This window comes from Pomacea canaliculata, linkage group LG2, assembly GCF_003073045.1.
Source record: "Pomacea canaliculata isolate SZHN2017 linkage group LG2, ASM307304v1, whole genome shotgun sequence".
Classification (NCBI taxonomy): domain Eukaryota; kingdom Metazoa; phylum Mollusca; class Gastropoda; order Architaenioglossa; family Ampullariidae; genus Pomacea; species Pomacea canaliculata.
In genome coordinates this window covers 42,148,798-42,176,652 of record NC_037591.1, presented here as the reverse complement: position 1 = coordinate 42,176,652, position 27,855 = coordinate 42,148,798, and the positions used below count along the sequence as shown (strand labels likewise).

Below are 27,855 nucleotides of genomic sequence, written 5' to 3'. Positions count from 1 at the left end.
TTTCCATCCCCTTAGACTATAAGAAGGAAGAAAACAAACGATAAAAATATGTAAGAGAGACGAGAGACAGAGGGAAGAGGCTGCGATCGAAAGGTTTTAACCACGTGAGAGTTGAGAGAGAAAATAGGAAAGAAAAGAAACTGAATATGTTGTTCCTGAAACTTTCTAAAACTTCCAAGCAACCTTTTCACCTCGGAGAAATTTTACGATGTCAACGTCTCATCTCTTTAGAATGTAAAGTGACTTATCTTCCCCTGTTTCGACTGGTAGGCTGCCAGAACGATTTCAGAACGAGACTGAGATAACGTTGTGTGGACATGTTTACTGCATCTGAAACTACAACACTAAAGCAACTGAAAGCCCAGGGACACCATCTGGATGGAGTCACATGCAAACTCCTGAAACTCTTTTAAATCATTCCACAAGAGGAGCAGAAGCATCCTGCTGTCGTCCTGCTGCAGTCCTTCAATGATTGGGACTATCTAGCCTTTCCCTGCCCTGCCCTGTCCTGCCCTGTCCTGTGCCCTGCCCTGTCCTGCTATGTCGCTCCACTCTACCACTCCCAGTGCCTTTTGGGTCGGGTTGCCGGTCATTCGAACGATTTTTGCGCGAACACTGAAGGATCAGTTCCCTCGTCAGCGCCTCGCACCGATGACTTGACAGCTTTTCATTTGTTTACTCAATTTCTCCCTCGTTACTTTTGTTTTGCGAGCGAGAGTGCTGAACATCGACCACCTTGAGAGTTAATCTAACGTGACGGACACGTTGCTCGCTTCTCAGCCTCTGAGTTCGACTTTGTGTTTGTGTTGAGGCTTGTGTTTTACCTTCTGTCTCTTATATCTTATCTCCTCTCTCTTGTCTCTCTGTCTCACACCGTTACTGTGCCACGTGTTTGAAACAGTAAAATGCCATGCCATCTCTCAATGCACCGCGGCGCGTGTGTGGATGGCTGTCGGGTGTGTGGATAGGTGCTCAAAGAGGATGGATGTGGAATAATTCTCGTATTATTTCTTTTGCCTTTTTGACTGAACTGTAACATTGTTAGATGTGCGCAAAATGAAATTTGACTGTTGTAAACATATTTACAATAGCAGTGCCTTGTCATATAAATTATTGTAACCAACTCCCACATCTGTGTACAGAAAACCTTTGACGTTTATTTTCTCTCTTTCAAACAATCAAACAGACTCAAAGACATACACACAGATGCAATCGTTACCTTCTCTCTTACACAAAAAAGAAAGAAACAAACAAACGCAAACACACACAGGGACTAAAACACAGTTAGGCCATCTTCTGGGTGGGTACCATCTCCAAGCTCTCTACCCAGTCTCATAAAGAAGTTACGCTTAATTTTAACACTGAGTCCGGCCATTTTACAACAAACAAACAAACAAACAAACAAACAAACAAACAAACAAACAAACAAACGAAACAAACCAGATCTTTATAGCGATATGTCATAGTACCTGAGATTAACGAAGGTTCATAGGTAACACTGGTTAGGATCTGAACAAATCTGTCACCTTGCTATCACGTGACGCTTTTCATTGTCTTCAGGTTCGTCCCGCCATCTACTTCCGGTTCTTTGGCCTTATCGCAGACATGAGGAGTCTGGTGAGTGTCGGGGTGCTGCTGGTGTGGTGCTGCTGTCGGTGCTGAGTGCTGCGGTGGGGATGTACGTTCGTTCTCACGCACAGTGTCGTCGGGACTGCCTGCTGTACGGGGTGGGCGGCGCGGGGTGTGACTGCACGGAGCAGGGGCTCGTCAAGCGCCAGAGTAACTTCCCCTTCCGGTACGGCAAGCGCGCCGCCAGGACACGAAAGGCCAAGGAACCATTCCGCTACGGCAAGCGTTTTGCACCTGACGAGGTGGATCTGGACCTTCGCGACAGGTGAGTTGGTCTACTGGTGTCATCAGCTCTCCTTATTCCAAAAACGTGATTGCTGTCTTAGCAGACAATTATTGTCTATTGGTCTATCGAAAGTTTGTGCTTGTTGTTTTCTTACTCCAACAAGTAAAAATCTACAAGAAAATCAACAAATATTCCAACATTGAAGAGCATTTCCTCCGTCGTTGTTTTCTTGTCATAGATATATTTTTACAATATTTTTACCTTCAAAGAGGGTAAGTGAATAGATCGCAATTCTCAGGTCACCAACATTGTCTCGCAAAGCATAAAATTCTATTCACAAAAATACTCTTTTCATACTATAAAAAATACAAATTAAATCAACAGTTTGTTAGAAAGAGATCACGAATTCAAACTGTATGTGTTCTCATTTTAGCTTTTAATAGTGTCAGTGTTAAAAACGACAACCGGCAGATGTCGCCGGCATCAAACAAACAAAAACGGAGAGGCAAGCAGCTGCAATAAGACAAATAACACAAAATAATAAAATATTCACATTTTGCTTTAATATTTACATCGTGTGATCATCTTCTGAGAAAACTTATTAACAAGCTAATTTGCTATATTGTAACTATTTTTAGAATGTTTTACTGTTGTCCGACCAATGCAGTAAATGTTAATTTTTTTCAATCCTTTTTATGTTTGGTTATTTTATCAAAATATAAATCAATCTTCTTTTTTTTTAAATCAAATATTTTTTGTTTGTCCTCGAACCGCGTTGCGCTGGGATGTAGGAACCGTGCGCAAAACCCATGTCTGCCGCTCCCAGTGGCTAGAGAACCAGTAATAATGCAAACCAGGTGTTAAAGGAAAAAAATTGCAGGATAATTCCTGAAGGGTAGGGTATAATGCTTTATGTTCTCGCATAGTAGCTATATTTTGATCAACGTAACCGTTGCACGACAAGAACTCGGGAACAACTGTCCAACGGTTCAACACTCGGCTCGCACATGAGAGCAACGGTGAATTTCCTGATTTTTCTACTTAGAGTCGGTAAATAATGGATGTGATATGAAATACAGGTAGACATAATTTCGATGAAATGTGGGGCCTGGTTGTAAATTATTTATCATGTCTCATGGAGCGTGCCTCTCTGGCCTACTCCAGCCAGTTGGACATTAAAAGCTTTCGCGAGTACGTGGTGCAGAAGAGAGGAAATCGTGTTGCAGCGATTGTAAATTATTCAAAATTAATGGTTAATGAAATTATGAACACCAAGCAAAACAGTGCATTAAGCTAAATGCTGCAAAGATCGCATTAGTTGCCTGTGGTGCAAATCTCAGTCGAGGATGTGGTGTGAGGTGACATCCAAACATAAATGCGAGTGACAAGTGTGGAGATTAGCAGCAAAGATATTCCTACTAAACTCTGGCTTTTGGTACTGTTTGAACTTTGAACTCCCAGACGTCCTCCAATGCGCAAAGGAGCATCTCTCCCTACACCAGAGAGTATTACAATAAAATCGTAATGTTGACATCATATGAATACTCAAATACTGATACAAAAGGTAGAAGCCATTCAAAGGTAATGGCTCTACAAACAAACTAAAGCGTCCGGTCTGGATGTTTGTATTTGATTATTCATGTAATGTCAAAATTACAATTAGGTTAGTAGTGGACTGTGTTTAGGAGTAGTGCTACCGGAAAAGATGTGTTTTCTACGCACGTTTAAAAGATTCATTGGTGGATATAAAATGGAATGGAGCTCTTCTACTTTGCTTCATCATTGCTTAAAAATCCTGTAAAAAAGTTAAATCCTTCCCTAACCTTTTGAGGCCGTTGTAGAGTGAGGTGTAAGAGACCTCACTTTTCTAGGGGTCAGCTTTACGTGAGGACGATGCCAGGACCTTGCCTTCACTGCCTCACTTTTCCCGCAAACTCTGTGGAGTCAGCTACCCTTTTCCAACAGCTGTGTGGACTGGGGAAGCTTGCTGCATCACACGGGTAACGAACCAGCACCTCTCGGTTCTATAGGGAAGGGACCTCCACTGCTTTGCTGCATCATAGCTAAAAATAACCAGTGACCATTCATCATCGCCGAGGTGACAGTGGACAGAGAGCACTGGTCAGATAAGGAGCGGAGGGTTCAGATTGGGATGTGGGAGGAAAGGAAGTTCAGAGAAACAAACAGGACAAGTATCGTCAGACAATATGAACTGAATACCAGTACAGAGAACAAAGAGGAGTGACATGGACCCTGATAAACCTTGAGCACCTGATGTGGAGGTCTGTACTGTTTGTACAGATGCTGCACAGGACAGCCCGAGAGCAAGGAATTACAGTAATCAAGACTTGATAGAACGAATGTACAGACAAGAGTAGATATTTTGTCGAGAGAGATGGAGGCTGGTGACACTAATCTTACGGAGCTCGTAGTAAACAGACTGAAAAAATAGCGGCTTGTCGATGAATGATGATGATGATGATGAAAATGTCGTTTACTTTGTCTACTGAAGCTACATACAGAGCTCAGAAGCGCAAGTAGCTCTCTCGCCAATGTGTGGCTAAGTTAGTCAGTTGCCTCCACAACATCACTAGCTAATTGAAAACACTTGTAAGAAATATAATTACGAAAAATGAATTCAAAATTTTAAAACTCTTTAACCCCGGTAAAGCTCTATTTTGTTACTTGTTAACCTTTGTGGCTCTTATGTGGGAGGGGTATCTCGGGGTCGTTGCACACCTGTGAAAGTAAATCAAACGGACCTCGAACACGAAATTTGTAAATGGTTTATATGTTATTTCAAGGCATAAATTGTAGATGGAAATAGAAATAGATGCATTTGTAGGTAAACGATTTGTTTAGAAATCTGAAATCATGAGCGGAAATAATTCAGAAAGGCAGTATCTATCCTCTAGGCAAAACGTGCGAGGGCACTTGCCATTCCCTTTAATTTGTGAACATCTACTCCTAGAAAAATGTTAGGATAGTCAAAAGGGAAAGATATGGTATCATAGAACAAGACAGCCTATTCATTCTATCCATTTTCTTTATCCCGTTCTCTCTTTCTCTTCCTTTCTTTCTCTTTCATCTCTCTCTCTCTGCGCCCTCTTCTCTCCTTCTCTCTATTCCTTCCTCCAAAGCGTTCCCTACGCAGAAGATCTCAAATGATGACGATAACATAACTGCAAATCGATGATAGCTCGACCAATTAAAGAATGTTTTCACTCCTAGAGATGAGGCAGATAATACCAATGTAAGTTTTTACGATGCTGGACACGATGAGGATGTAGAAGAGTGAACACTAACTGCCAATGTCCACATCACTGTACTGAGATACCATCAGCCACTGCGGCTCTGAGAAACAACAAACCACCCCGGTTACACTGGAGACTTGTACAAACACAGCAAGCAATTTATCTTGACAATTCAGCTTTGATTTTAAGCTTTTATTCAAAATAGCCTCATTCTAGACGACGAGTGATGAAAGTCAGATATCTGATACTGGAGAGGACTATCTCGCCATGACATCGGTAATGAACTGAGTTTTGGTTTATTCATCCACCTTACATTGGACTCAAGCAAATGTTCTCATAGGTCAAGAATAAGCTGACTGTGTTAGATTTTGTAGCAGAAACCTATTGCCTGTCCTTATTTTTATATAAAATTTTTATATAAAAAGTTACTCGCAAGTTTGAGAAAGTTTTAGAACGATATAATTCAGCTTTCTTCTTTCTCTCACTCTATCAAAGTCTTTCGACCCAGCACCCTCCCTAACCTTCCTGCCTCTGTGTGTCTGTGACTTCAACAGCTATCCCACAACAAAGCACAAATTTATGTCAGTCTGTTTTATGCATACCCAGAAAATAAGATGAAAGCACGAGACAGTTCACACAAAGGACATTCTAAAGCAGACAAAGAATGAAGATGATAGAAAGTTTTATTTCTTCCAGAACACCATTTCTCGCTAGTGGCTTTCAAACTTTTCCTGTCTTCATTTATCGACTGATACGCTGCTGTCTTACAACTTTTGCGAATAAAAGATACATAATTACGGGGACAAACAAGATTTCCACATCCAATCCCTTATCGTCCATCTGTAGCTGGACATTGTGAGTAGGATGTGGATCTGATAACAGCGACGACTGCAGAGGGGAGTGTCTGGAGGTCTGGCTGTCTTCCACTCTTGTTGTCGCTCTCCTGATCCTTTTCAAACTAATAAACATCATTTTTATTTCTTGCAAGGTAGGTCGTCCATGTCATTGCTCTGTCGCTAGATACGCGCAGATTGCAAATGATTCCCTGAACTGCGGATTTCCTAATCAAGTTTGTGCTGACTTGTCATGTGACCTACCCTGGGAGTAAGACACCGTAAGAAAGTTTAGCCCTTCGCTGCACGTGATTTTTTCTGTCTTCTGATCCTCACTTTGAAGTCAGAAAACACCACTTCGCCGTCTAAATACTACAACTGGACCATCAAACGCTGGGATCAGAACCCTGAAGACATTAACTTCGATCTGCTAGGGTCGACATATTTCGTTGAATCGCTTGTGATTGAAAACAGCTCCACGTGTTGTTGGACTACCTGGAGCGGAATGTTCTTGAAGCAAAGCGTTCCACCGATAAAAACTTACCCATGCGTACTAGCGAGATGGAGGCTGCTGCCTGGCTTGTATCACAGCAACACATCCACAGTTCTATGGATTTATTTCGAAGCTGAAATCTTTACGCATGGATTCATATTCTTCCTTCTTTCTCTTTCTCTCCTTCTTTCTCTCTTTCCTTCCTGATTCACGTCCCATCGTGGACGTTGTTAAGCCGCCGTTGAAGCCGAAAGGTCAAAGGAAGGCCAGATGACGTCTTTCTTCCTTCATCGCTTCATTTCGTCCGTGCGCGCAGGTCTGTAACGCATGTGACGCCCTCGCCTGATGACCGTTGGGGCGTCAGATGATGAAGATGTCTTGCCCGTGCGGAGCACCATCCTCAGTGGCGGGAGTCAATTTGGTTTCGATGCTCGCAGCCTTTCTCCGCGGTCACACGGCGCTGCTCACATGGACAAAGACTCCGATAAACGATCAACTTCGCTTTTCTTCTGACAGACTACTCGCGTGGCCTCACAACTAAACGAAGCTAATCAGCGTTGGAGGTTAATCATGCTAAGGGCCAGTGGAGACAGTTTTTCCAGAAGAACCGGCTTCAAGAGACTGTCATCGGGCCCCGCTTCGTATCCGTCAGCGGCTTTGCGCCTGTAAGCCCTCACGTAGCCTCGTATCCTGTTTTCATTCATACGGAGTCATTGTTAGCGAGAGCGAGAACCCTGCTGTCCAAAGCATTCCCTGCGTGCTTCTGTGGATGTTGACTCTCAGGCCAATCGATGGTTCATCCCATGTGATGCTGCCGCAGCTTGGAATTCTTCTCTGATTATCTTTCCGGAACAATGTCTTCACCCTTTGGTCGAACGAAGGAAATGAGCTTTTCCGAAATGATCCGAGGAGATTAGCGCCAGTGTCTAACAAGTCTTTCTTTTGAAAAATATTGATAGAAGAAAGCGTCTGGGTATTGCCCACTAGTTGAGTAGACCATGGGTTGATCTTGGAAAGTCTGTCACGACTACAAACATCACCATCGCCATCACTGGCACGTATGCTTTCTCTACGTCCTGTAAAATGTGCACACGCGCACACACACACACACACGTACAGTGCAATTTAGATGAACATAGATAATCCCAAAAGAAAGAAAGAAGTTGGAGCTGCCTTAGTACTTCTCTTACTGCACATATGCAGGACTATAAGGCTGGATATAAAACACACGTGAAACGAACTTTTTAATGCAACTCCTGTGAGATGTCTTTTGTTTCATTTTAACTAATTTCATTTCACTTTGAAGGAATAGTTTTGTCAAAGTTGACTTTTCTGGCTCATCGGTTTGATAGTGGTTCGCTGACTACATCATCTGGGAAGTTCTTTCCAAGCGGTTACATCGTGGTTAAATCGGGAACTTCATAGACTTTGAAAGGGCTTTTGACAGTCTGGCATGAGGGGCTGTGGCATGTGATGCGAAAATTTAACATCGAGGAAGGTTTCGTCCAAGTTATCGCAAGGAGCGCAGTACTGCTGTATAAACAAATGGGAGATAACTTTCATGTGGGAGATAACTTACGGCAGTAGGCTTCTGTTAATGGTCTCCCCTATCACCTGTGCTGTTTGACTTTTTTTTTTTCATTTTTTTTTAAAAACAACATCAAGCCCTTCACGATCATCAAACTTTCATTTCCATCGTCGGAAGGCCAATTTGTAACCCACTCTTTGCAGACATCGATCTGATAGCAGACACTAACAGAACTGAAAGATGTGAAAGACTGACAGACATCTTGAACTCATGTGGCAATGGCAAGGCAGAGATCCCATGAGCGGGGTACGGCTTGAAGAGTTAAACTGTTTTGAGTACTTGGATCGCGACAGCAGCAGCGGCAAGGGCTATGGTTTGGTCATGTGACCAGGCAGGACACCTTCTTGACAACTGTCCTTCAAGGAACCTTAGAGGATGGTCGACGCCGGGGTGGTCAGAGAAAGGATTGGGGAAGGAGTGGAGCTGCTGACAACCGTCAAACAGAAGAAAGTTTCGGTCCTTGTCAGCTGCTGTGTGGCACGTGCTTCCCCTCAACGACCGTTATCACTCAAGGGACGACTGACGTGTATCTAAACATATCTAGCTCCTTGTGATTTCTCAAGGAAAGCTGTCCTCTCCCCACGGTCAATGTGGTATTCTTGTAGTTTGTAATCGTATATTTAAAGCAGAATGTTCCAATGTGTGCGTGCGCCTGACTCTGGCTGCTAATTATTTAAAAATGCATCGTTTGTAGATTTGTCAGCCATGCTGCTGTCATTAACCAATAAGTTGATGTTTGTTTGGTATAAGTAGCCCCAGACTATTTCGAGTTTGTTCTTTCTTTTTTTTTAGTTTGGTGTTGATGTCTCTGTTCTAAGATCATAGTAGTGGCTATAAGGTGATGGTGGTGGGTCAAAATGAAATAAAAATCTACAAAAGAGCAAATTATAAGCAACTTGTCCTACTCAGTGCAAAAGTCGAGAACAATGAGTAAAGTAACAAAGAGTTGCAGTTTGCGCCGATTAATTGATGAAAGATGATTTCCTTGAATAGTCAAGAGCTATGCTTTGAAATTTCTCAAAATAAAAACATTCTGTTTTTACCTGTTGCGCTTCTTGCTGTTTCTGCTGCAGTGCCTACGATTACCTGCCCCTGGACTACGGGGAGGAGGACGTTTGATGACGTCATTCGTGCCGTTCCACACCGTTGCGCCTCAGCCCAAGTGATGCCATTGTGGTGTGAATGAACTTTAATAAAGGGAGACAGGCCTGAACAGAGACACCAGTTTGTTGTTGATGTTGATGTGTATGCCAGTGTGCTTGTCTGAGAGAGTGCGAGGTACCCAGTAATGCAAGTTGTGATATGACCCTGTGACCCCAGTTTCAGCGACTATCTCGTGTATGCCCCTCCTCCAGCCAAACACTTGTTAAACCCAACAATCTGAGTTGCTATCCTTATCACACCATCCCCTTACTAACCTCTTTCTCCAAGTTTAGTCATTCCACTCACAATCATTATTTTGCTCGCACCTGAACCACATACATGTATAAACAATTTAATCTTATCTTTAGCTGCTTTAAATTTCGAATAAAACTTTTACATTATCACGTGGAGAAAAACATTGTTTAGTAGTAATTAGAAGAAATAACTCATTAAACTGTTATCTTTCCTCAAAGTCCTTAAATCTGTCGTGGAAGCACTTACGGTTGTGGAACTGATGCTCTTTTAATGGTCAGCTATTTATTGAAAAACGTGCTTTGTACTTTTCATAATCTTGAAGGAGATAATGGTTCCAAGTCAGGGTATATTATTCTCAGTTTGATTTTTGTGCGGTACTAACATCTTGTCATGCAAAGCATGGTGGGCTTAATGGGTCGCCCCTAAGGTGGTAAATAAACGGAACATGAACAAGAGTTATTTGTGGACATGGAAAGGACTTTGAACGGAAGAGGCTGAGAGCCTCCCTGAGAGAGATTTGTCAACTGTAAAATCAGAAAAAAATAAAGCTCTCACTGACCCCAGGACGTCGTGTTTGTGACGTTCATCACTGACCCCAACGACCACGTATCTGTGACGTTCGTCTTGTCGCCAGAACCGTGCCAGACACACCTCTGCTCGTTTCAGACATATAACAGAGACACGTGACAGAGATGGACACGTTACATCACAGATCCCAGAGACACGTGACATGACAGAGGTGGACACGTGACATCACCACACTTTTCACGGCGCTGTCGTGGAATACCTCAATAGCTCACTTGACAGAAGAGGGAAACATTTATATTCAAAGTTCAGCAGTGAAAGATTTTAAACATACGATAAAATACCAAGGAGAAAAAAAAAAAAACCACCACAACGGAACAACAACGCGTGGAAAGAAAATGCTGAATTTTAAACAAAATAAGAAAAGAAATTTAAAAAAAAATCTTAGGAGGGAAAGAGGAAACAATCTTCACGGCCTTCCGCTTGATGGAAGTGACGAAAGTTGGCAGGAAGAGAATGCACTGCCCTTGTCGCGATTGTAATCATCATCGTCTACACATCTGTCAGGGTAAAGAAAACATCAGGCTCATCACAGAAGAGCGACTAAGGGGTGGTAACTCTGGCGCGCGGTCTTATTTCTTTTTTTAAAGAGAAAAAATCTAATCCTAATTAAAGAGGGAAAAAAGCCCTCGAGCCCTCGCCATGTAGGATCAATGCAAAAGGACAACGGAACATCACACTGAGCATGCGAGGCTCGAGGGGGTGACAGAAGGACAGACAGAATGAAAGATTGGCGCAGCGAAGGAGTGAGATTCATCCATATGTGGTCGCAAATGCAGTTACGACACCCACACTGTCAATACACACACAAAAAGGAAAGAGAAGAAGAAGAATAGATATGGAATTACAAGAGAATGGAAGGCGCCTCAGAGAAAGTGCAGATCGACCGTTGACCTTATTTTACTGAACAGAAGGCGTACATATCGAGCGCACGAATAAAATTGAATTAATATATTTATAGCTGTTTATAATGTACTTCATGTGCACAATAACACAAGCTGTTGACAACAATTTACATTTGTATGGCCATCAGTTTTTAATGGCAATGAAGAGACTTGACAAGGACTAAATGACTTAGTTATGTTGATTGAGAACGAGTTATTAGAAGATAAAATGCGATACTCTTCAGACTATAATTATTTCAGACAAGTCTAAGATTTTGTTGCTTTTTTTTCAAACTATTTTACTAATCACATCCCATTCCTAGCCTCTACTCCCTCCTTGCAACAGGGGCAGCCCAGGATATCTCTCCCAATTATTTACACTCCACAAAGTTTCCCTCTCACGTTCGGCGAGAAAGAAGAGTGTGACAAGAGATATATAATCCAGCAGAAGATAAACCACCGAAGGCTTGAAGCCACTCACAGAGGCCTGGCTGCCACGTTTCTAGATATCACCTCCACTTGTCAGGTGAAACAGGAGGTACTCTTCCTTCATTTTCTTCTGAATGTAGATTCTACTCATGCCGGAGGCGCAGGCAAATCTCCAATAAGCCAGGTGCAGAAGTTCGGCTGAAGGAGAATGTCAGATGACTGGACACGACAGCGAAGATTTGAAGTAACCTCGTGTGACTGACCTCGCAGGTGTTATCATGGACTCCAGCAACGGAGGAACGGGGAAGGGTCCATTGTACCCCTGTAGGACGGAGTGGGGCAGTGACTCGGGGGTGGGAGGAAACAGCAATGGAGTATATATATGTGAGGGTATGTGTTCTGATATATAAGTGATGTAGCTGGCACAGTCCTGGCTGACAGGCAGCACAACCTTATCAAGGTAAGGGCATTAGTGGCATTCGTCTATGTTTGTGCCAGGTGTTCCTTCTATTTTCTCTACCATGCCTGTGTGTGTGTGTGTGTGTGAAGGTATTTATTTTCTTTGTATGTTTTTATCTACACATGCATGTTTATGTGCTTTTGTCTTTATGTACAAATGTAGTTTATTTGTGTCTATATGCGTTTTTTTCTTTGCCACCTAAGTCTGTGTCACTTGCCTCTGTGTGTTTTTTCTTCTGTCACTCCGCACGAGTTATTTTGCTGTCTCTGTGTATTCTTTGTTTCTCTTTTTTTGTCACTGTAAGCAGGTAGGTTTTAGTCTATATCCGTGCGTGTTCTTTAACTCTTTTGTTACTTTCATTTGATGAAAGGTGACTAACCTTTCTCAGACACTACATTAGAAACAATCTGCATGAACATCGGATTTTTTTTTTTCATTCTGTACGCAAAAATATTAGGCTGCAAAAATAACTACACAATAGACACGACAAAAAGTACTGCATCAGAGGAAGCAGAGTCTACCCGAACTTGAAATGGATAAGAAGATGGACGCCACCCCGTGTATGTCCAGAGACACGACCACGGGTAGTCGCCACAAGAGAAAGCGGCGTTAGTGTAGTTTGGCCAGGTACCTGGCCCGACACCTTCTGTTCTTCACGATACCTACCTGTCTGTGATGACCAGAGGAAGAACTAGCTTCAGAAAAGTGTAGAAGTGGACTGGCCATCTTGTGCAGGACCTGCTCACTATCACCCAGAACAGGCGAGAGTGGCGGCCCTTGACTGCCATGTCTATCCATTTACTTCCCCTTGCAACCAGTACCAAGACTTAAATATCAATATTCAAATGCGGGTGTTTATTTTTCCGTCTCGTCTACCAACAAAAGATTACAAAGGGAATGGTGGGAACATTTTGTTTTGTAACTTCCCAATGAAGGTCTTCAAGCCATCAGTCGATGTGTAATAATGTAACATAAAAGTACTTAAAATCTTTCTGTTACCGAGGCGCGCGAAGGGGGAGAACTGGAAGTGGATTGTGTGCCCGGTAATCATATGTTTACATCCCCTCGGGAAGGACGTCACCTGATGGACGACACGCTCTCAGCGCGGACAATTTAGAACCAAGACAAGTCACCAGACCTGGCTTTAAGTGAGCACCACATCCCCTACCCCTCCCCTACCTTCGTCAAGTGCCACAGAAGACGGCCAACACCCAAAGCCAAACAAAGTGATTTACAGCTCGGTCAGGACTTAGAGATCCGAGCGGTCCCTCCTGGCCACACCCACCCGCCATGGTGGAGAATGGTCCATCGTGGCCATAAACAGACGAAAAAAGAGAGGCAACTGTCAGTCATAAAGTGCAATGATGCCAATTCGATGACCTCCCCTGACCAGATCTCGCATTCTTTTGTGCTCCTCCCTTCCTCCCCCACAGCTCCTACAAAAAAGAAACAACTCCTACAACAAGAGTATGCGCAGAATGATAAATGACTCAGCTTCATTTTAAGCCTTACTTTGCAGCGTTTTCCTCGCCCTCCCCCATCATCCATTATTTTTCTGCTTCTCTGCCTTGTGTGTTTTGAACGTGTGTGTGTGATGTAATAAATTTTATGCGCGTGTCGTATATGTCCAAAGCAGAGCTGAAGTCCTTTATAATTTATATTTGTCAACACGTGCGCCCTGCTCGAGGCTATTTATACTGTATCAACATGTCCTTCCAGCTGTCTGCGCATGCGTAATGTACCAGTCCCCGTCCTAAATCAGTGGATGGCTGAAGTCACAGAATTCACTTGGGGAGGACTTTAAGTCGGTCCACTTTCACCTCCAAATGTCGTTAAAGTAAACTTGTCCTACTTCTTTTCGAAAAGTTAATAAATTTTGTTCCTCGCCTGTTAGAACCATTAATCACCCACAAATCTTCGCAAGTCTTTCTCTTACTATGCTTCTCTTGAATTTATGACAATATGTAAAGTATTAGGCTGGAAACGATGTCACAAACATGATACTGAAACATTAAGTTAAAAAGCCAATTACATGAAATGTAACTTTTAGTTGAAACTTTAGTCTGTCTTCTCTCTCTCTCTCACTCTACCCACTTTTCATTTTCCTCGCGAATGTCAAGTCAGTGAAGTGTTTAATTTCTTTGAAGTTAGACTCACTCGGTAAATGGCACTACAAGCTTGCTGTCTGGTATTTTTTGTTGCGAAATTGGACTTTTTCATTGTTGTTTGAAGTTTTGATTTATAATGCCTGAAATTTCCCTGATGGAAAATTTTCTAATGTTTGTTAATGTAATGTTTCATGTTAAAGTGCCGAAGCATCCGATGTTTTCCGTTTTGGTGTTGACGCATCTGACGTTTCGCTGTTGTAATTCTTCATGCTGGACACATCTGATGTTTCACTGTCCGAGTGGTTGACGCTTTGCTATTGAAATGTTTGACTTTTGTTGTCGACAGTTTGATGTGTCCAGAGGTAGCAATGGATCGTGTTACAGTCTTGCTGCTCCTCCTGGCCATGCTGCATGCCGCCTCCGCCACGAGTACCGCCAACAGAACCGCCGCCTCGCTGCTGCAGCTCTTGCTGGCGGATGGGGAAGGCGACTCCCCCGCGGCTCCGCCATTCCAACCGGCGCCGGACGCCACCACGTCCGGATGTCCTCTTCATCATCCCGACTGCAGCCCCGACGGCGACTTACCCGCCCACCCGAGAGAAGGACAGACTCACGACCTGCAAGCTCCTCTGCCTGCCAGTGAGGACGAGGTCCTGATATATGGCATTCCGGTCAAAGACATCCCCCCGCACCTCATTCCCGCTGCCCTCCGCAAGGAGCGCTTGCTATACTTGTCCAACCTTCCAGATGATGTTCCTCGTCTGCGCGATGGACTGGATGCCGCGGCCTTCTGCTTCACGCAAGACTGCGTGGAGATGATGAAGGAATTTGATCAGTGGCAGAGAGAACATGGCTACGGCACCCCTGGGGGACGCTGGGGCTGAGTGCATGGAGTGGCCGTAGGCAGGAAGAGGGAAGAGGTCAAAGTGGAACTCTTTAGTGTTGAGAGAAGAATGAAACAATTGTACGGACATATTTAGCAATGGGGATGGCTGTACAAAATAAAATCTGCTAGCAAATAAATAAATACAGTTGAATGGGTGTCTATTATTCCTCCAATATATAAAGTGATGAAGACAAACTGGAAACAACAAGATGAGTCACGACAGCAGGTCACGTGACAACACCTTACAGCACGACCTAGCACTTGACAGGACATTGCAGTGACGTCACCAGGAAACAACACTTCACAGCACGAGGCAATAAGTTATATCACCACGAAAGAACCCTTAACACTACAAAGAAATATCTTTTGTCTGCACGCTGTAATAAATAATAAATAAATAATACTGAAAGATCTCTCAGCGTGACAAAGACTTGACTGTAGCCATATAACACAGGTGTTGATTACGACACGAGACAGTTTTGACCAGCATTTACTACACACAGGGTTTCGTGGCAAAACTTTAAAGCCCGCTCCAAAATTGTAATATTATATCTTTTCAAAGTTCGACAAAACTAAGAAAACTCGCAAATGTCTCTCGATAAATCTGAGATACAACCTGGAGCCATTGTCTGAATCTGAAAAGAAAAATGACATTGACATATATCCCCAGTGTTCCTACCACGTGATCCAGGACTAAGCTTTACTCCATCTGTATGTACATCGACGGCACAGAACAATCTTGCGACTACAGAACATATTAGTAGTCTGTTACATAAATATGGAATAGAATGACTGCTTCTTTCCTGTCCGATGTACAGAAATGCATGCTTTATGTATTCAGAATTAGAAACATATTTTACTTTGTGAAACATTTACAAATATACCAATAATGATGGTCAACACTGTAAAAACAGTTTAGTAGGAAACGTGTGCGCGTGTTTAGTAGCTTTAGATAATAAATAATAGCAATTAAAAAGAATGAAATGCATTAGTGAAAACGGTATGATTAGACATCCAGCCGTTGGAAAGGATAGGAACCCATTAGACTGGCAGGGTGAGGACATCACACTAACATGGCGAGTTCGCTAGGGTTGACAAGACAAAAAACAATTAATAAGGCGAAGGCGGAACTTTCAAGGCGAGGAGAGAGGAGAATAACAAGAAAATGATTTTAAATGCTGTAAGTACTATGGACAAATTCGAAAAGTGAAGTTTTTAATAATTTTAACAAACAAAAAGTACAAAATACAGCTATTGCAATATCAAAAGTGCAAAGTAAATCCATGCCATCATTTTTCACTTTCTGTGTCGTTTAGAGCTTCGTTCTGGGCCTGGACATGTCACATGAGTGAGCTATCATTCGTGCCCCAGATGCCCCAGACAGACTAGCTACCAGTCCTGCCCCAGACAGACTAGCTACCAGTCCTGCCCCAGACAGACTAGCTACCAGTCCTGCCCCAGACAGACTAGCTACCAGTCCTGCCCCAGACAGACTAGCTACCAGTCCTGCCCCAAACAGACTAGCTACCAGTCCTGCCCCAGACAGACTAGCTACAGTCCTGCCCCAAACAGACTAGCTACCAGTCCTGCCCCAGACAGACTAGCTACAAGTCCTGCCCCAGACAGACTAGCTACCAGTCCTGCCCCAGACAGACTAGCTACAAGTCCTGCCCCAGACAGACTAGGCTAGTCCTGCCCCAGACAGACTAGCTACCAGTGCCCCAGCGGACTAGCTACCACCAGACAGACTAGCTACAAGTCCTGCCCCAAACAGACTAGCTACCAGTCCTGCCCCAGACAGACTAGCTACAAGTCCTGCCCCAGACAGACTAGCTACAAGTCCTGCCCAAGGCGGGCGATCTCCTGCACCACGAAGTCCATGTTCGCGGTCGTACAACTGGTGTTGGACACCACCATCCGGAAGAAGTTGACATGGTCTCCGTCGGGCTGGTAACCCACAAGCATCATTCCTTCCTCCATCATCCTACGTTTCACAGCAGGCGCCACCTGATGAACAAATCAAACGGAACTGACTTAGCGGCGAATGACGACAGCGCCAAACACTAGGGTCACACACTGGGTCAGCAGGACGCCATACTTCAGAACAACTGGGTGTGTGTGAGGAACTCACCTGTCCAAGCTTAGTCCACCACTCCTTTGTCTCTGGCTGGTTACGCAGGCTGGGTGGGATGAACCAGAAACACACGTTGGTACATTCAGGCTGTTGCAGAGAAAAGCATCGTATATTTTAATTTTAACCTGAGATGGAGTGGAATGGGAGGGACAGTGCAGATGGATATAAACACACAACCAAATAGCCCTGTGCATAATGAAAAGGGCCTCCGTCTGGATAACCTGCACATACCCCTAGCAAAACTAAAAGCATACTATTTCTGACGAAAACAGCAAGACTTTTTGTTAACGGTCTGCTATACCATCTACGTGGCAGTATAATCACAATTATACCCTCGGGGTACGGCATTGAGAATCTCTGGTTTAGAAACAACAACAGTCTACTTTGAGAATACGACACATCATTCGGTTGATGCAGAGCAAAACATAACCACAGTCATGGCAATGAGTTGTTGAGATTTTGTAAAAATCACGCTGATTACCTCTTCCAACAACAGGCGGAACCCTTCCGTGACTTTCATCTTGTTGGCCAGGTACCTGAAATTACGATGAAAGCGACCTTGTATAAAATGAAACCAGGTGTTGGGGAATGATAATAAAGACACGTTAGCTACGGTAATAAATAAAAGAGGCACATGGAGGAAATACCTACTGCGCACAGTCAAACGCGCTTTCAATTTCTGAGGCGAAGCAGTTAGTTCCCTTGGCCTTCCACATGAGCCAGAGCTTGAGGACATCCACCTTGCGCCCGCATTGAAAAGACTTGTCGCCAGTGTCATATGACACATCGTAGAACTTGTCCTGTTGGAACAGGTAGACGGCGTTGGTCGAATGGCTTTCTGTCATCAGATTCTGCCGCAGATCGGAAAAACGACCTGAAACTTGCGATCGGTGTTCAGTTTTCATGTAAAGTACAAGGGAAGAAAAGCAGGCACTTCTTAATTTCTCAACTGGTAGCGTAGGTCGCTCGTTCCCGTCAGCTCAATTTTTCGTATGCCCTTGTGCAGCACAACTAAATTGCATAGCAGCGTTTTTTTGTTGTTAAAAATTTGCTTCTTTTTTTAAAGTTTTAAGTTTCAGAAACATGCAGTCAGCTCCAATACTCATCCACTTGTCGTATCTAGGGGAAGTAACTTACCTTGTGCCTTGTGAAAAAGGCCGAGCACTGCAGTGGCGCGCCCATCATCTTGTGCGGATTCCATGTTACCGAGTCAGCTCTGCAAGAAATCACGTTAAGTCGTTACGTTAAGTCACGAGGCAGGTGTGTACACAGCTTCCGGCTTAATCGCATTCATTGTTCAGGCTCGCCGAGACTAACCGCGGAGAACTTCACAAGAGGCTAAGCGTAGGTCTCGGCTGACCACACCTACACACGTCCGTGGTCAAACACTAGCTCACCGTTCGATGCCCTTCACCTTGTACCTCAGCTTGTCGGACAGCAGCACCGACCCGCCCCATGCGGCATCCACGTGTAACCAGACGCCGTGACGTTCGCAGATGGTGGCGATGGGCTGCAGGGGGTCGTAACTGCCCATGACAGTCGTGCCAGAAGTCGCGTTCACCATGACGGGAACCAGTCCCTGCAGAGAGTCACAACCTAAAGATGGCGTCTGAGGTGACTGACTTCTGTGCATCCACTCTGGTATGTGACTAATGCTGCGAGGGTTTTGTTTCACATCCGGCATGTGTACGCTTTCGTTCATGTTACGTCTCACATTTCTGTACATAATTTCCGACATCATTAGCCACTCACGTGAGTAGTATATATATATTTTGTATTCATGGTGCCGGAAGGGGTGCTGTCACGTGGTATGCCGGAAGAGGCACCGCCCCCTTCCAGGGGGGGAGGGGATCCGCTCAATCCGGGGGGGGTAAGTGTGAGCCGCCCCTTCCGGCGGAAGGAGTAAGAGTAGTGCGCCCCTGGCACGAGTTGTCTCCACCTTGCAGGAAGTGGGCACGAGTAGTCTCCACCTGAACGAGGAGAAGGTACGAGTAGCTCGCCCTCTTGGACGAGTGGTTTCCCCTGGACGAGAGAGTAGCTTTCCCCTAGCATGAGTGGTCACAACCTTTTGACCAAGCGTGCAAGGGGCAAGCTACTCTCGTCAGGGGGAGACCACTCGTACCTTCCTTGGTCAGGTGGAGACTACTCGTGCCCACTTTCGGTAAGGTGGAGACAACTCGTGCCAGGAGAGCAATACTCTTACTCCTTCCGCCGTAAGGGGCGGCTCACACTTCCCCCCCACCCGGATTGAGCAAATCCCCTTCCCCCCACCTGGAAGGGGGCGGTGCCCCCCCGGATGTGGCGCTCCATTTTCTGTGCCCCACGTGATACCTCTTCCGGCACCCCACCTGACAGCACCTTTGTCGGCACCGCATGAGGCATGGATACAACATATACAAGCATATACTACTCACGTGTGATCTCACGTTTCTGTATACAGTCTCTCACGTCACTAGGTACTGATGTAGCTGACGTACTGATGTGATATTTCCGTGCGTGTTTGTATGTGTGTCCGCAGTCAGCGCCTGATATACAATTACCTAAAGATGATATAATTATGATAACAAGACTTTGCAATACCTGCGACTTCAGCCGGGTCAGCTCGCTGTCCAGAGCGTCGGCACGCATGCGCCCTGCCGCATCCGTCGTGACCTTGACCACGTTGTCTTCCCCTAACCCCAGCAGTGCCGCCCCCTTCGTCAGCGAGTAGTGTCCCTGCAAAGCCGCCATCATGCCTCAGTGACCTTCTACCTTATCTCCCCTCCGCAAACATGTCCGCCGTGAGAACTCATTGTGTCCGGACAGCTCGTGCACGTCTGCCTGACTGACTCGCAACATTAAAGTTCATTGCATGACCTCTCTGACCCTGCACTGGTGTGTGAAATACTATCTCGCTTATGAAACAGCAACGGAAAGCAGCTTTTCTTTCCGATTTGTCACACAATTATTCATTGAATTATAATAGTAATAAATTTATAGAGCTCAATTAGCCGTGAGGACATTGCTGAGCATGAAAGATTACCAACGAACTGATAGTTAATCATGAAACAAAGAAGCACGCCAGAAAACGGAAACACTGTGGTACATGTGAACTAAAGTGAGTGATCCATGGTCTAGACTCTAGAAGGAAAGAATTCGCAGGATTATGAAAGATTTTGGTTTTCAGGTTGGATTTGAAAGCGTCGAACTGAGCAAAGAGAAAGGGGCAAAGAATTCCGCAGCAGTTTCTCTCGTCTGAGGTCAGCTCTAGAGGGTGGAAGAGACCGACTCGGGTGGTAAAGCGTCACCTAAGAGTGACTCGGGTATGCTGAGTACAAAGGTAGCTCAGGTAGAAATCTTATCATCCATGCGAGACTGACAGCCAAGGTAGTTCGCCGAGTGTGGCATGGTTGGCTTTTTTGCATACAGAAGACAACGCGAGCGACATTATTCTGAAGCCTTTGAAGTTTTTTCAGAGGGCGATAAACGGAGATTGTTGAGCAGAGAGTTGCAGTAATCCTACCAGAACAACACCGACTGGAGATTTTTGGTGACAGAAAGTTAAAAGAAAAGGTCGGATGCGAAGCCAAGGACTTGCAGACTGCACTGATGTGAAATTTATGAAGCGACGATAAGTCGATGATAAAACCTAGATTGATGACCCCAGAAATAGTAAAGTAGTAAAGGATGGTACGCAGTATTTTCATAAATTATTGGCACATTTTATAACAGTATTAGGAAAGTATTGCAGCTCTTACCGTACAAGTGTTTTGTTTTATTGGATAAAAATTAAATACCGATTTTCCCTGTCGCGAACACGCATTTCAGACAATCACTCATAAATCCAGTTATGATTTTGAAATACATATAAATGTAACAATTAAGTCACCTAAAGTGAACTCGAGTTACCTTCTCGGAAGTCAGAATGCACATGCGCGGCAGGCCGTTCATACCCTTGCGTTTCACTTCTGGAAAGCAGTGGAAGCGAGCCAGGTTGATTGCGTACATGTTGGCAATGGACCCACCTAGGACAACAAGAGGACAGGTACCATGTCATTCATGAAGTGACCTACCGAAGTGGTCTGCAAATATAATGTGCTCCAACTCATCCTTCACACTTTCTCCTTCCACTAAACTGATTTACATCTGACTAAAAGGCGCCAATAATGGTATTACACACACGAACATACACACAAGGAGGGAAGGGACAGGAGCAATAAACAATGAACCCAACAAAAAAAAAAAAAAAAAAAAAAAAAAACAAAAAAAAAAAAAAAAAAAAAAGAAGATCTCTGACATGCATGAAATCAAGGGTTAGCAGAAAGCAAAGATAGGAGCTCACTGCACTAATCGGCTTCTTTTAATTTTCAAGCCTGGTCAACTGCATGAAGGGATTGTCTGTTGTGGTAATGGCAACCTACCCCTCTACCCGACCCCTGGCTCTCAACAGGCGTGATTACGACTGTGCTTGTTTGTCTTCAGACAAAGCGCTCTTTCTTTTGTGCGCTGAATCCAATTTAAATATATATTGTACAGGGAAGACAAACGTGGGCGTGCACACACACATGCACGCACGCACACGCACAAAACACACACAAAAATAAATTACATATCTAATGAGATTCATATATATACACGGTTAGGTGTGCAGGGCCACGGAAAGCCAGCACGTGCCATGGCCCCGGTACAAATCTTACCTGACCCCCCCTCCCCCGTCCCTTTCTCACCAGGCATGTAGGTGAGTGTGTAGATGGATTTAAGTGGGTATATGGAAGGAATGATCCAAAATAACTGATCTCCTCTCCTGAGATCGACCGAGCGAGATGCATGCTGCTGGACACAAAGCCTGTTGGAGGAACATACCTGGACAGAAGATGGCGTCACCCTCCGGAAAGCCGATAAGCTGTTGCATCTTGTCCAGCACAACTTTCTCCATCAGCGTGAACACTGGAGCTACTTCGAACGTATACCTGAGACGAAAGCAAGTTTTCTGTGCACTCTGTCTTTAATAAAATCATCACCTAAGCTAAAACAAATCCTCTATGTATTCTTCTCATAACAAAACGAATGCTTGTATCCTGTCTTTTAAATACTGAGTTATTTAGACCAAAAGGTACTTTATGCATTCTATCCTCCAACGGTTTCCCTGAGACTAAGTATTCTGTGTATTTCAACGTCCGTAATAAATCTCTACTCCCCAAAACACGTTCTTGGTATTCTATCATCCATTCATACTTGAGACATATTCTACGTATCGGTCCTTCATGTCCGTGACAAACAGGTATTCTATGCATAAAGAATATCCCTGACCTTTGATCTCGTTCACGAACGCATTTACGAGCGCATAAAAAAGGACATCTTTTAGTTGATCTTAAAATATGTGAAATGCCGATTATATACAATTAAATTGTATGATTTCAGATTGCTATTGTCCGTGAGGAGACCCACGTGACTCACTGGCTTGTGTTGAGAGCCTCAGTCATCCACGCCCCCGCCAGTCCGTGCTCGTCCAGACCGCCATACAGCTGGTTAAAAAAGTGCGGATGACCTGGCAAAACACACACCACACTTCAGTAGGATTATCATCCTTTCGTTTGCTTGCTGGCTATATCTTGAACAAAAGGGAGTTATCCTAGACTTCCCCAAAACTGTAACTCTTTTTTGTGACTACTACTACTATTGAGCAAAAGGAGGCTATTTGGTACAAATGTCTACTCAAGAAAAAGTAACATAAATTTAAATATGTCAGCAAGACATCACTAGGCGGAAGATGCATACTTGAGAAGAAAACATTATGCTAGGCAAGACAGGATGATTGCTAGCAAGAAAAACCTTGATGGCAAAGTGGAGCACACAAGTGAGAAACAAGATAAGGCTGTTTGTTTAAAGATTACCTGTCTTAACACTGTACTTGACAATCTGCTGACAGAGTTGCAGCAGCTCACTGTTTGAGGTTGGCTCAGAGATCAGCTCCAGGTCAAGAATGCGCATCAGTTCGTCAGGATGCCGGAATTCAACAACCTTCCTCGAAAAGCATAGACATAGAGACAAACACTGCAAAATATTGTGAGGGCATCGCACAAACGTACCACAGCAATAATGTATCCTGACAAACGATTAGCTTGTCTTTCCTAACGGCATCTGGCCACCCTGACTCACCCGGTGACAAGTAGGAGATGCTGTACTCACTTGTTCACGTCAGTGCCATCCTTCAGTACCTCCTTCACCAGAAGAGCTACAACCTCCTTCAGGAAGCGGAAACAAACATTTGGCGATGCTGAAATCGTAAGACACGGGAAACAATGGCTGATGGCAAAATGTACAGCGAGGTGAAGACAGAAGAAATGATGCTCTTGTAAGGCAGCCAGTAAGTTGTATTCCACTTGTACATCCATTATATAAGTATTTCTTGCCCGATTACCTATTTATGGAACGAATTCTATTTCAGTTCTGCGGATCACTTGCTAGAGTTTTTACATTAAGCTGTAATAGTAAAGTTGTATAGTTATGCATCATGACCACCTGGTACAGCCCTATAAACAGGTGCCGTATCCAGAGAGAAATCACGTGGTGAAACCAACAGAGGTGAGATCTAAGCCCGCGACTGACGATTCTTTTTGCCCTGGTGTCTTTTAAAGTATTACATGTATTAAAAAGCAAAAGAAAAATTTCTATCCTGGACTATGCCTGGTACAGACAATAAAGATTCATTGATGGATAAATAATAATATTTATAGTAGTACTCCTAACGACAGTCAACAGAATGCTATTTTTTTTCAGCCCCATCCCTTTTACCTACTCGTCTTCCTCTGCTGAATCACGACCATCTGAGTTTTTGTTACCCGACTCTCTTTGCCTTTTTTTATTTATCTTTTATTAGGATCAAAGGACGGCCGGTAGAGAATCATTTGGAGTAACGAAAGAATAACCTTCTGATTCACCTGCATCATGGGATTGAGCGTCACATGACATATCGTAGAGATCATCGCTGCTGCGTGCGGTTGTCGCTGGTCCTGGTGTGCCATTGACCAAGATGTCCTTGGTGATATGGTAGCAACAGTTCTGCTCCATGTCATTGTTTGCCATCGTGATACTGTTTCACAGAGAACTGGTGGGCAGAGGGGAAAGTCACTTTATAATGACAATGATGACACTAATGGCAAAAAAAAATATATATCAGCTGTGATTACCAGCTTCTGGAACCACACACACACCGAGAACACAAAGCACACACAAAGAGAATGAGACAAAAACATTGGGGGAAAATGTTCAAAACACATTTATCTTTAAAGTAGGACACAACAAAATAACTCGGCGGGTCACAGCTAGTGCGCAGGATGAGGTGGTCACGCAACCATTTTAAGAACTGTCTGTAGAACTTCTGATCAACAAAATAACAACAATAAATATCACATGATCACGTTAATAAAGGAGCATGTTCTCAGATCTTGAGACAAGAACGAGACATGAATAGCATAGGAATGATGGAAGGATAGAAAAAATCCGTGCAAACAAGCAATAAAAGACAAAGATAGAAGACGCAAAACGGAATCATGGAACAAACAGTAAAGATTCCGAGCTTCGTGAATCTGCAGAGGAAGATGGAAAAAGTAAAAGAAAGGGTTAGAAGGTAGCACTATGTGGATGTGTTTTAAACGCACGTTTTAATGATTCTGATGTTGTTGTGGTGACAGGAAGAGTAAGGAGATTATCATCAGAGCCAATCAGCTGATGAGAAGCTAAACAAACTTGAGAGACTTGAGACCCATGGGTTCCGCATTGTTCTGCGGTCGACCTCATGTTTTATTCACTGAGCTGCTCACGACACTTCCCTGGCTTCCAATTCGAGTTTGCAATAGGTCAATAGGGTACAAGGCCGTCTCCCTTTACGTAACTGTCTGCCCTGTGGACTGACTGCTTATCTAATCGTATTCCCAGCATAAATCAGTGGGCGCTCAGAAATCAGGACGCCATTTTGCTTGAAAAGTCAAAGCTCTTCCTTTCAACCTTTAACCAGCATTTGGCCCGACAGGAAATTCCGATCAGTTCACTTAATGCACACCAACACACACACAAAACAAAAACACCTTGACCTCATCTTTTCCAGAGATTGACTGTCGCATGTGCGCGTTGAGTAGCTACCTTCTAGCTAGACCCTGTGGGTTATTATTATGTCCATATTTCTATATGTTCAGATAATTAACCTTCATACATTTGTCAAACCAAATGTTGCACTGCAATCCAAACCACCTTAGAAGAGTCACAGCAACTAACCCAGCTGGCGGGAATAGGTACCTGACTCCACAGAGACTTGGGGAAGGTAGGACAGTGAGAGAGAGGAGATGGGCACCGCCCTCACCTGCAGCTGGCCCCGAGAAACGTGAGGTCTGTAACACCTCAACCCCGCCCCCACCCCTCCAACGACCTGAAAAGGTGAGGTGACGACCTTTACCTTACCTTAACTGGTGGCACTAGTGGCCATGAACTAGTAAAGTGCTCTTCAAATGCAGTTTGCAGGAATACTCTTCACTAGAGTTAAGTAGGCGGACTCTCTCGCGACTGTATGCTTATAAGTATTCTAATACTGTTCATTGTTTAGTAATAATTCCATCTACGTAAAAGCTTTCTGGAATTCTAAGCTTTTAGCTTCGTTATTTATTAGTTGCTTTGACGTTGTACAGTTGATACTATTTCTAACGCATGAAAGCAGAAAAGAAGAATAAGTTATTAAGGAAAAGAAAAAGGTTTATATGGCCCAAGACAAACCCAGTTTAACTTACAAACTCTAGTGAACTTTGTCAGAAAAACCTTAATAGAATTGTTTAAGACAAATTTATTTTTGAGTTGCTTGAATTCATTCGCTGGCATTAAGGTAAAATAATGTGGCTGATATTGGGGGCAGAGACGGATCTAGGCTCCTGGCGGCCCTGGGCAGAGAAAGAATCGCCCTTCGCCAGCCAATGTCAAGTGGCGGCCCGTGCTATTCTCATTACGGCATAAAGTTATAATACTACGTATAGCTTATTGCTCCGACTATAGCAATATTAGTAAATACAATGTACTAATTACCAGGAAACAATGTTTTTCGGCCACATTGCCGTCAGCTGTGTTGTTATTTTCTCTTTGTTTTATTTATATTCAATATATATTGGTGTGGCGGCCTGTGCAGGTGGACAGTATGCACAGGCTTAAGCCGCCGTTGTTGATACCCATCAAAGCAGCTTAGCTCAAAGTGCAGCCACATGGCTGGAATTCATATCAAGGCTGTATCTAACTTACAGACCAGTCAAGCCGATAGCCTTTTCAGCTCTTACCTTTTCAGCAGAACACAGCTCTCCCCGTCTTCGGTGACGTTAACACAAACTTGTTTGACAACAGCTTTTGCTACGCATTAGAAAAAAAAACAACAAACAAATCTTGACCCAGGACCCTCGCCTTATCCTCGTTCACCTTTGTGAACGTGCACGTAAATCCTGGCTGCGCATACTCGCGATCAGTCTATAAATAATGTAAGGTCGTCAACGGCTGACCTTAGAGTGACGTCACTACCAGTCGTGCGAGGTTTCCACCTGGCGGCCTTGCCTCTCTCCGTCACAGATCGATAGTTGGGCGCAGCTCTGTCTAGACGGGTACGGGTACAACAACGGGTAGCGTCATAGAAACGTGCGCTCTACGTCATCGGTTGGGGAGGGGTCAGGCGGACTGTTACACGATGCGACAGGGAAAGACGCGAAGTGTTTTAAATTAAATTAGCACCCGCCCTCATTACACAACATTATACATACATGATGTTCACTTATAGTTTTCTTGTTTACTATTTTACTTTCTCTAGTTTTGTTTTTTTTAAAATTTCTACTTCAATTTTTACAAAATACAATTTTTCTTACTTTTGAATGAATAAAACCAAGCGAATTAAAGGCATCTGTTCCTATGTATTTTATTGTATACTTATGTCTATTATTTCACTTCTTTTGTGATTGTTTACTCCTATATTTTGTTTAGTTTTAGTTAAATTATTTTTGTTTCATGCGCTATTTACGTTTGCTACCTTTTACGTACGTTCAAAGCTTAAACAATTTAAAATGGAAAAGCTTTAAATATAAATTTAAAAACTCAGACTAACTCGTGCATAAAACATGATCATTTTTACTTACATCTTTTATGAATTCATAACTTTTTTGGTAGTGTCTAATACAGATGCTACACTTTCGTTGGCGTGGTCGTCATCAGCAACAAATTAGAATACGTGACTACCTACCCCAAGTATCTCCGACAAAGCTTTGCACACAGATTTCCTGTGCTCATACTCGATCTTTGTCGCCTGTTTCAGCAACAGACATGACTTCTGTGGTTTCAGGAGTGGAGTTTATCAAGGGAGGTCAACATCGTAAGATGAAAATTAGGCTTATCCTTCCTTGTGCCGCTAGACAGACGTCTATTACCGTTGGTAAACCTCTCACAGTTCACTCATCACCAGGCTACGGGAACCTTTGACCTTTATATTACTAATATTCATTTGATATCTGATACGCTTGGTAGATGGCGCTGGTTGTATCATCTACACAGGGGAAGTACAGTATACAGGACTGCCTCTTGCTCTATAGTAAATGCTGCTCATCTCAGTAACGGTAAAAATGTTTATATTCCCATTCCGTGCTTTACTGCACTTCATGCTTCCGAGTATGCCCACGATTTCCATGCTACATTTAATTAAATACACTAATGCTTGTTGCCTAGGTGCATGTGAGCTTTACATTTCTAATGGTTGACATTTTTGTGTGCACAAGCCACCATGTACACATGATGTAAACTGGGAAAGATAAAGAACTACTGGTAAGTTTGCTTTTCAGTTTGTGTAAGGGCAATGTAATCAATATATAATATGTGCGCGTTATAAAATTTTACATAAAAATATTATTATGCTGTTCAAATTCCCATCACATAAAGATCTCCATCAGATGGTACAAGA

The 27,855-nt window shown here is 43.6% G+C and overlaps 3 protein-coding genes across 5 annotated transcripts in view; 2 read left to right on the top strand and 1 right to left on the bottom strand.

Moving 5' to 3' along the window:
* The window catches only part of LOC112556059, a 10,987-nt gene extending 1,745 nt beyond the window's left edge, over window positions 1-9,242 (top strand). The window contains exons 2-3 of the mRNA XM_025224671.1: window positions 1,561-1,894; window positions 9,097-9,242. Of these exons, the coding sequence (XP_025080456.1) occupies window positions 1,561-1,894; window positions 9,097-9,142 (380 nt within the window). The 3' untranslated portion in view covers window positions 9,143-9,242. The remainder of the gene's footprint in view (window positions 1-1,560; window positions 1,895-9,096) is intronic.
* Window positions 9,243-11,640: 2,398 nt separating this feature from the next.
* On the top strand, window positions 11,641-15,678 carry LOC112558117. Of its 2 annotated transcripts, none has more exons than XM_025228327.1 (2): window positions 11,641-11,779; window positions 14,234-15,678. In XM_025228327.1, exon 2 carries the CDS (start codon window positions 14,238-14,240, stop codon window positions 14,769-14,771), a length of 534 nt encoding a protein of 177 aa, XP_025084112.1. In that variant the 5' UTR covers window positions 11,641-11,779; window positions 14,234-14,237; the 3' UTR covers window positions 14,772-15,678. The 2 variants fall into 2 exon arrangements, with proteins under 2 accessions (XP_025084112.1, XP_025084113.1); XM_025228328.1 differs by lacking the exon at window positions 11,641-11,779 and adding an exon at window positions 11,836-11,856.
* Window positions 15,679-16,518: 840 nt separating this feature from the next.
* Window positions 16,519-27,308, bottom strand: LOC112558080 (cysteine sulfinic acid decarboxylase-like). 2 transcript variants are annotated; one of them, XM_025228272.1, is made up of 14 exons: window positions 27,145-27,308; window positions 23,828-23,979; window positions 23,076-23,163; window positions 22,781-22,911; window positions 22,344-22,434; window positions 21,750-21,856; window positions 20,796-20,911; window positions 19,488-19,622; window positions 18,305-18,486; window positions 18,045-18,123; window positions 17,559-17,758; window positions 17,389-17,443; window positions 16,905-16,994; window positions 16,519-16,780 (listed from the first exon to the last, which is right to left on the bottom strand). In XM_025228272.1, exons 1-14 carry the CDS (start codon window positions 27,189-27,191, stop codon window positions 16,607-16,609), a joined length of 1,647 nt encoding a protein of 548 aa, XP_025084057.1. In that variant the 5' UTR covers window positions 27,192-27,308; the 3' UTR covers window positions 16,519-16,606. The 2 variants fall into 2 exon arrangements, with proteins under 2 accessions (XP_025084057.1, XP_025084058.1); XM_025228273.1 differs by lacking the exons at window positions 23,828-23,979; window positions 27,145-27,308 and adding an exon at window positions 26,201-26,377.
* Between the last annotated feature and the right edge of the window lie 547 nt (window positions 27,309-27,855).

Excerpts from the sequence above, each read along its gene's own strand:
- LOC112558117 (XM_025228327.1), top strand. The coding sequence starts at position 14,238 with ATGTGTCCAGAGGTAGCAATGGATCGTGTTACAGTCTTGCTGCTCCTC.
- LOC112558080 (XM_025228272.1), bottom strand. The coding sequence starts at position 27,191 with ATGAGCACAGGAAATCTGTGTGCAAAGCTTTGTCGGAGATACTTGGG. Across the intron at positions 19,623-20,795 it reads GCATTCTGACTTCCGAGAAG|GGACACTACTCGCTGACGAA; the intron begins GTAACTCGAGTT and ends GCGGCTTTGCAG. Across the intron at positions 16,781-16,904 it reads GGTGGACTAAGCTTGGACAG|GTGGCGCCTGCTGTGAAACG; the intron begins GTGAGTTCCTCA and ends TTTGTTCATCAG.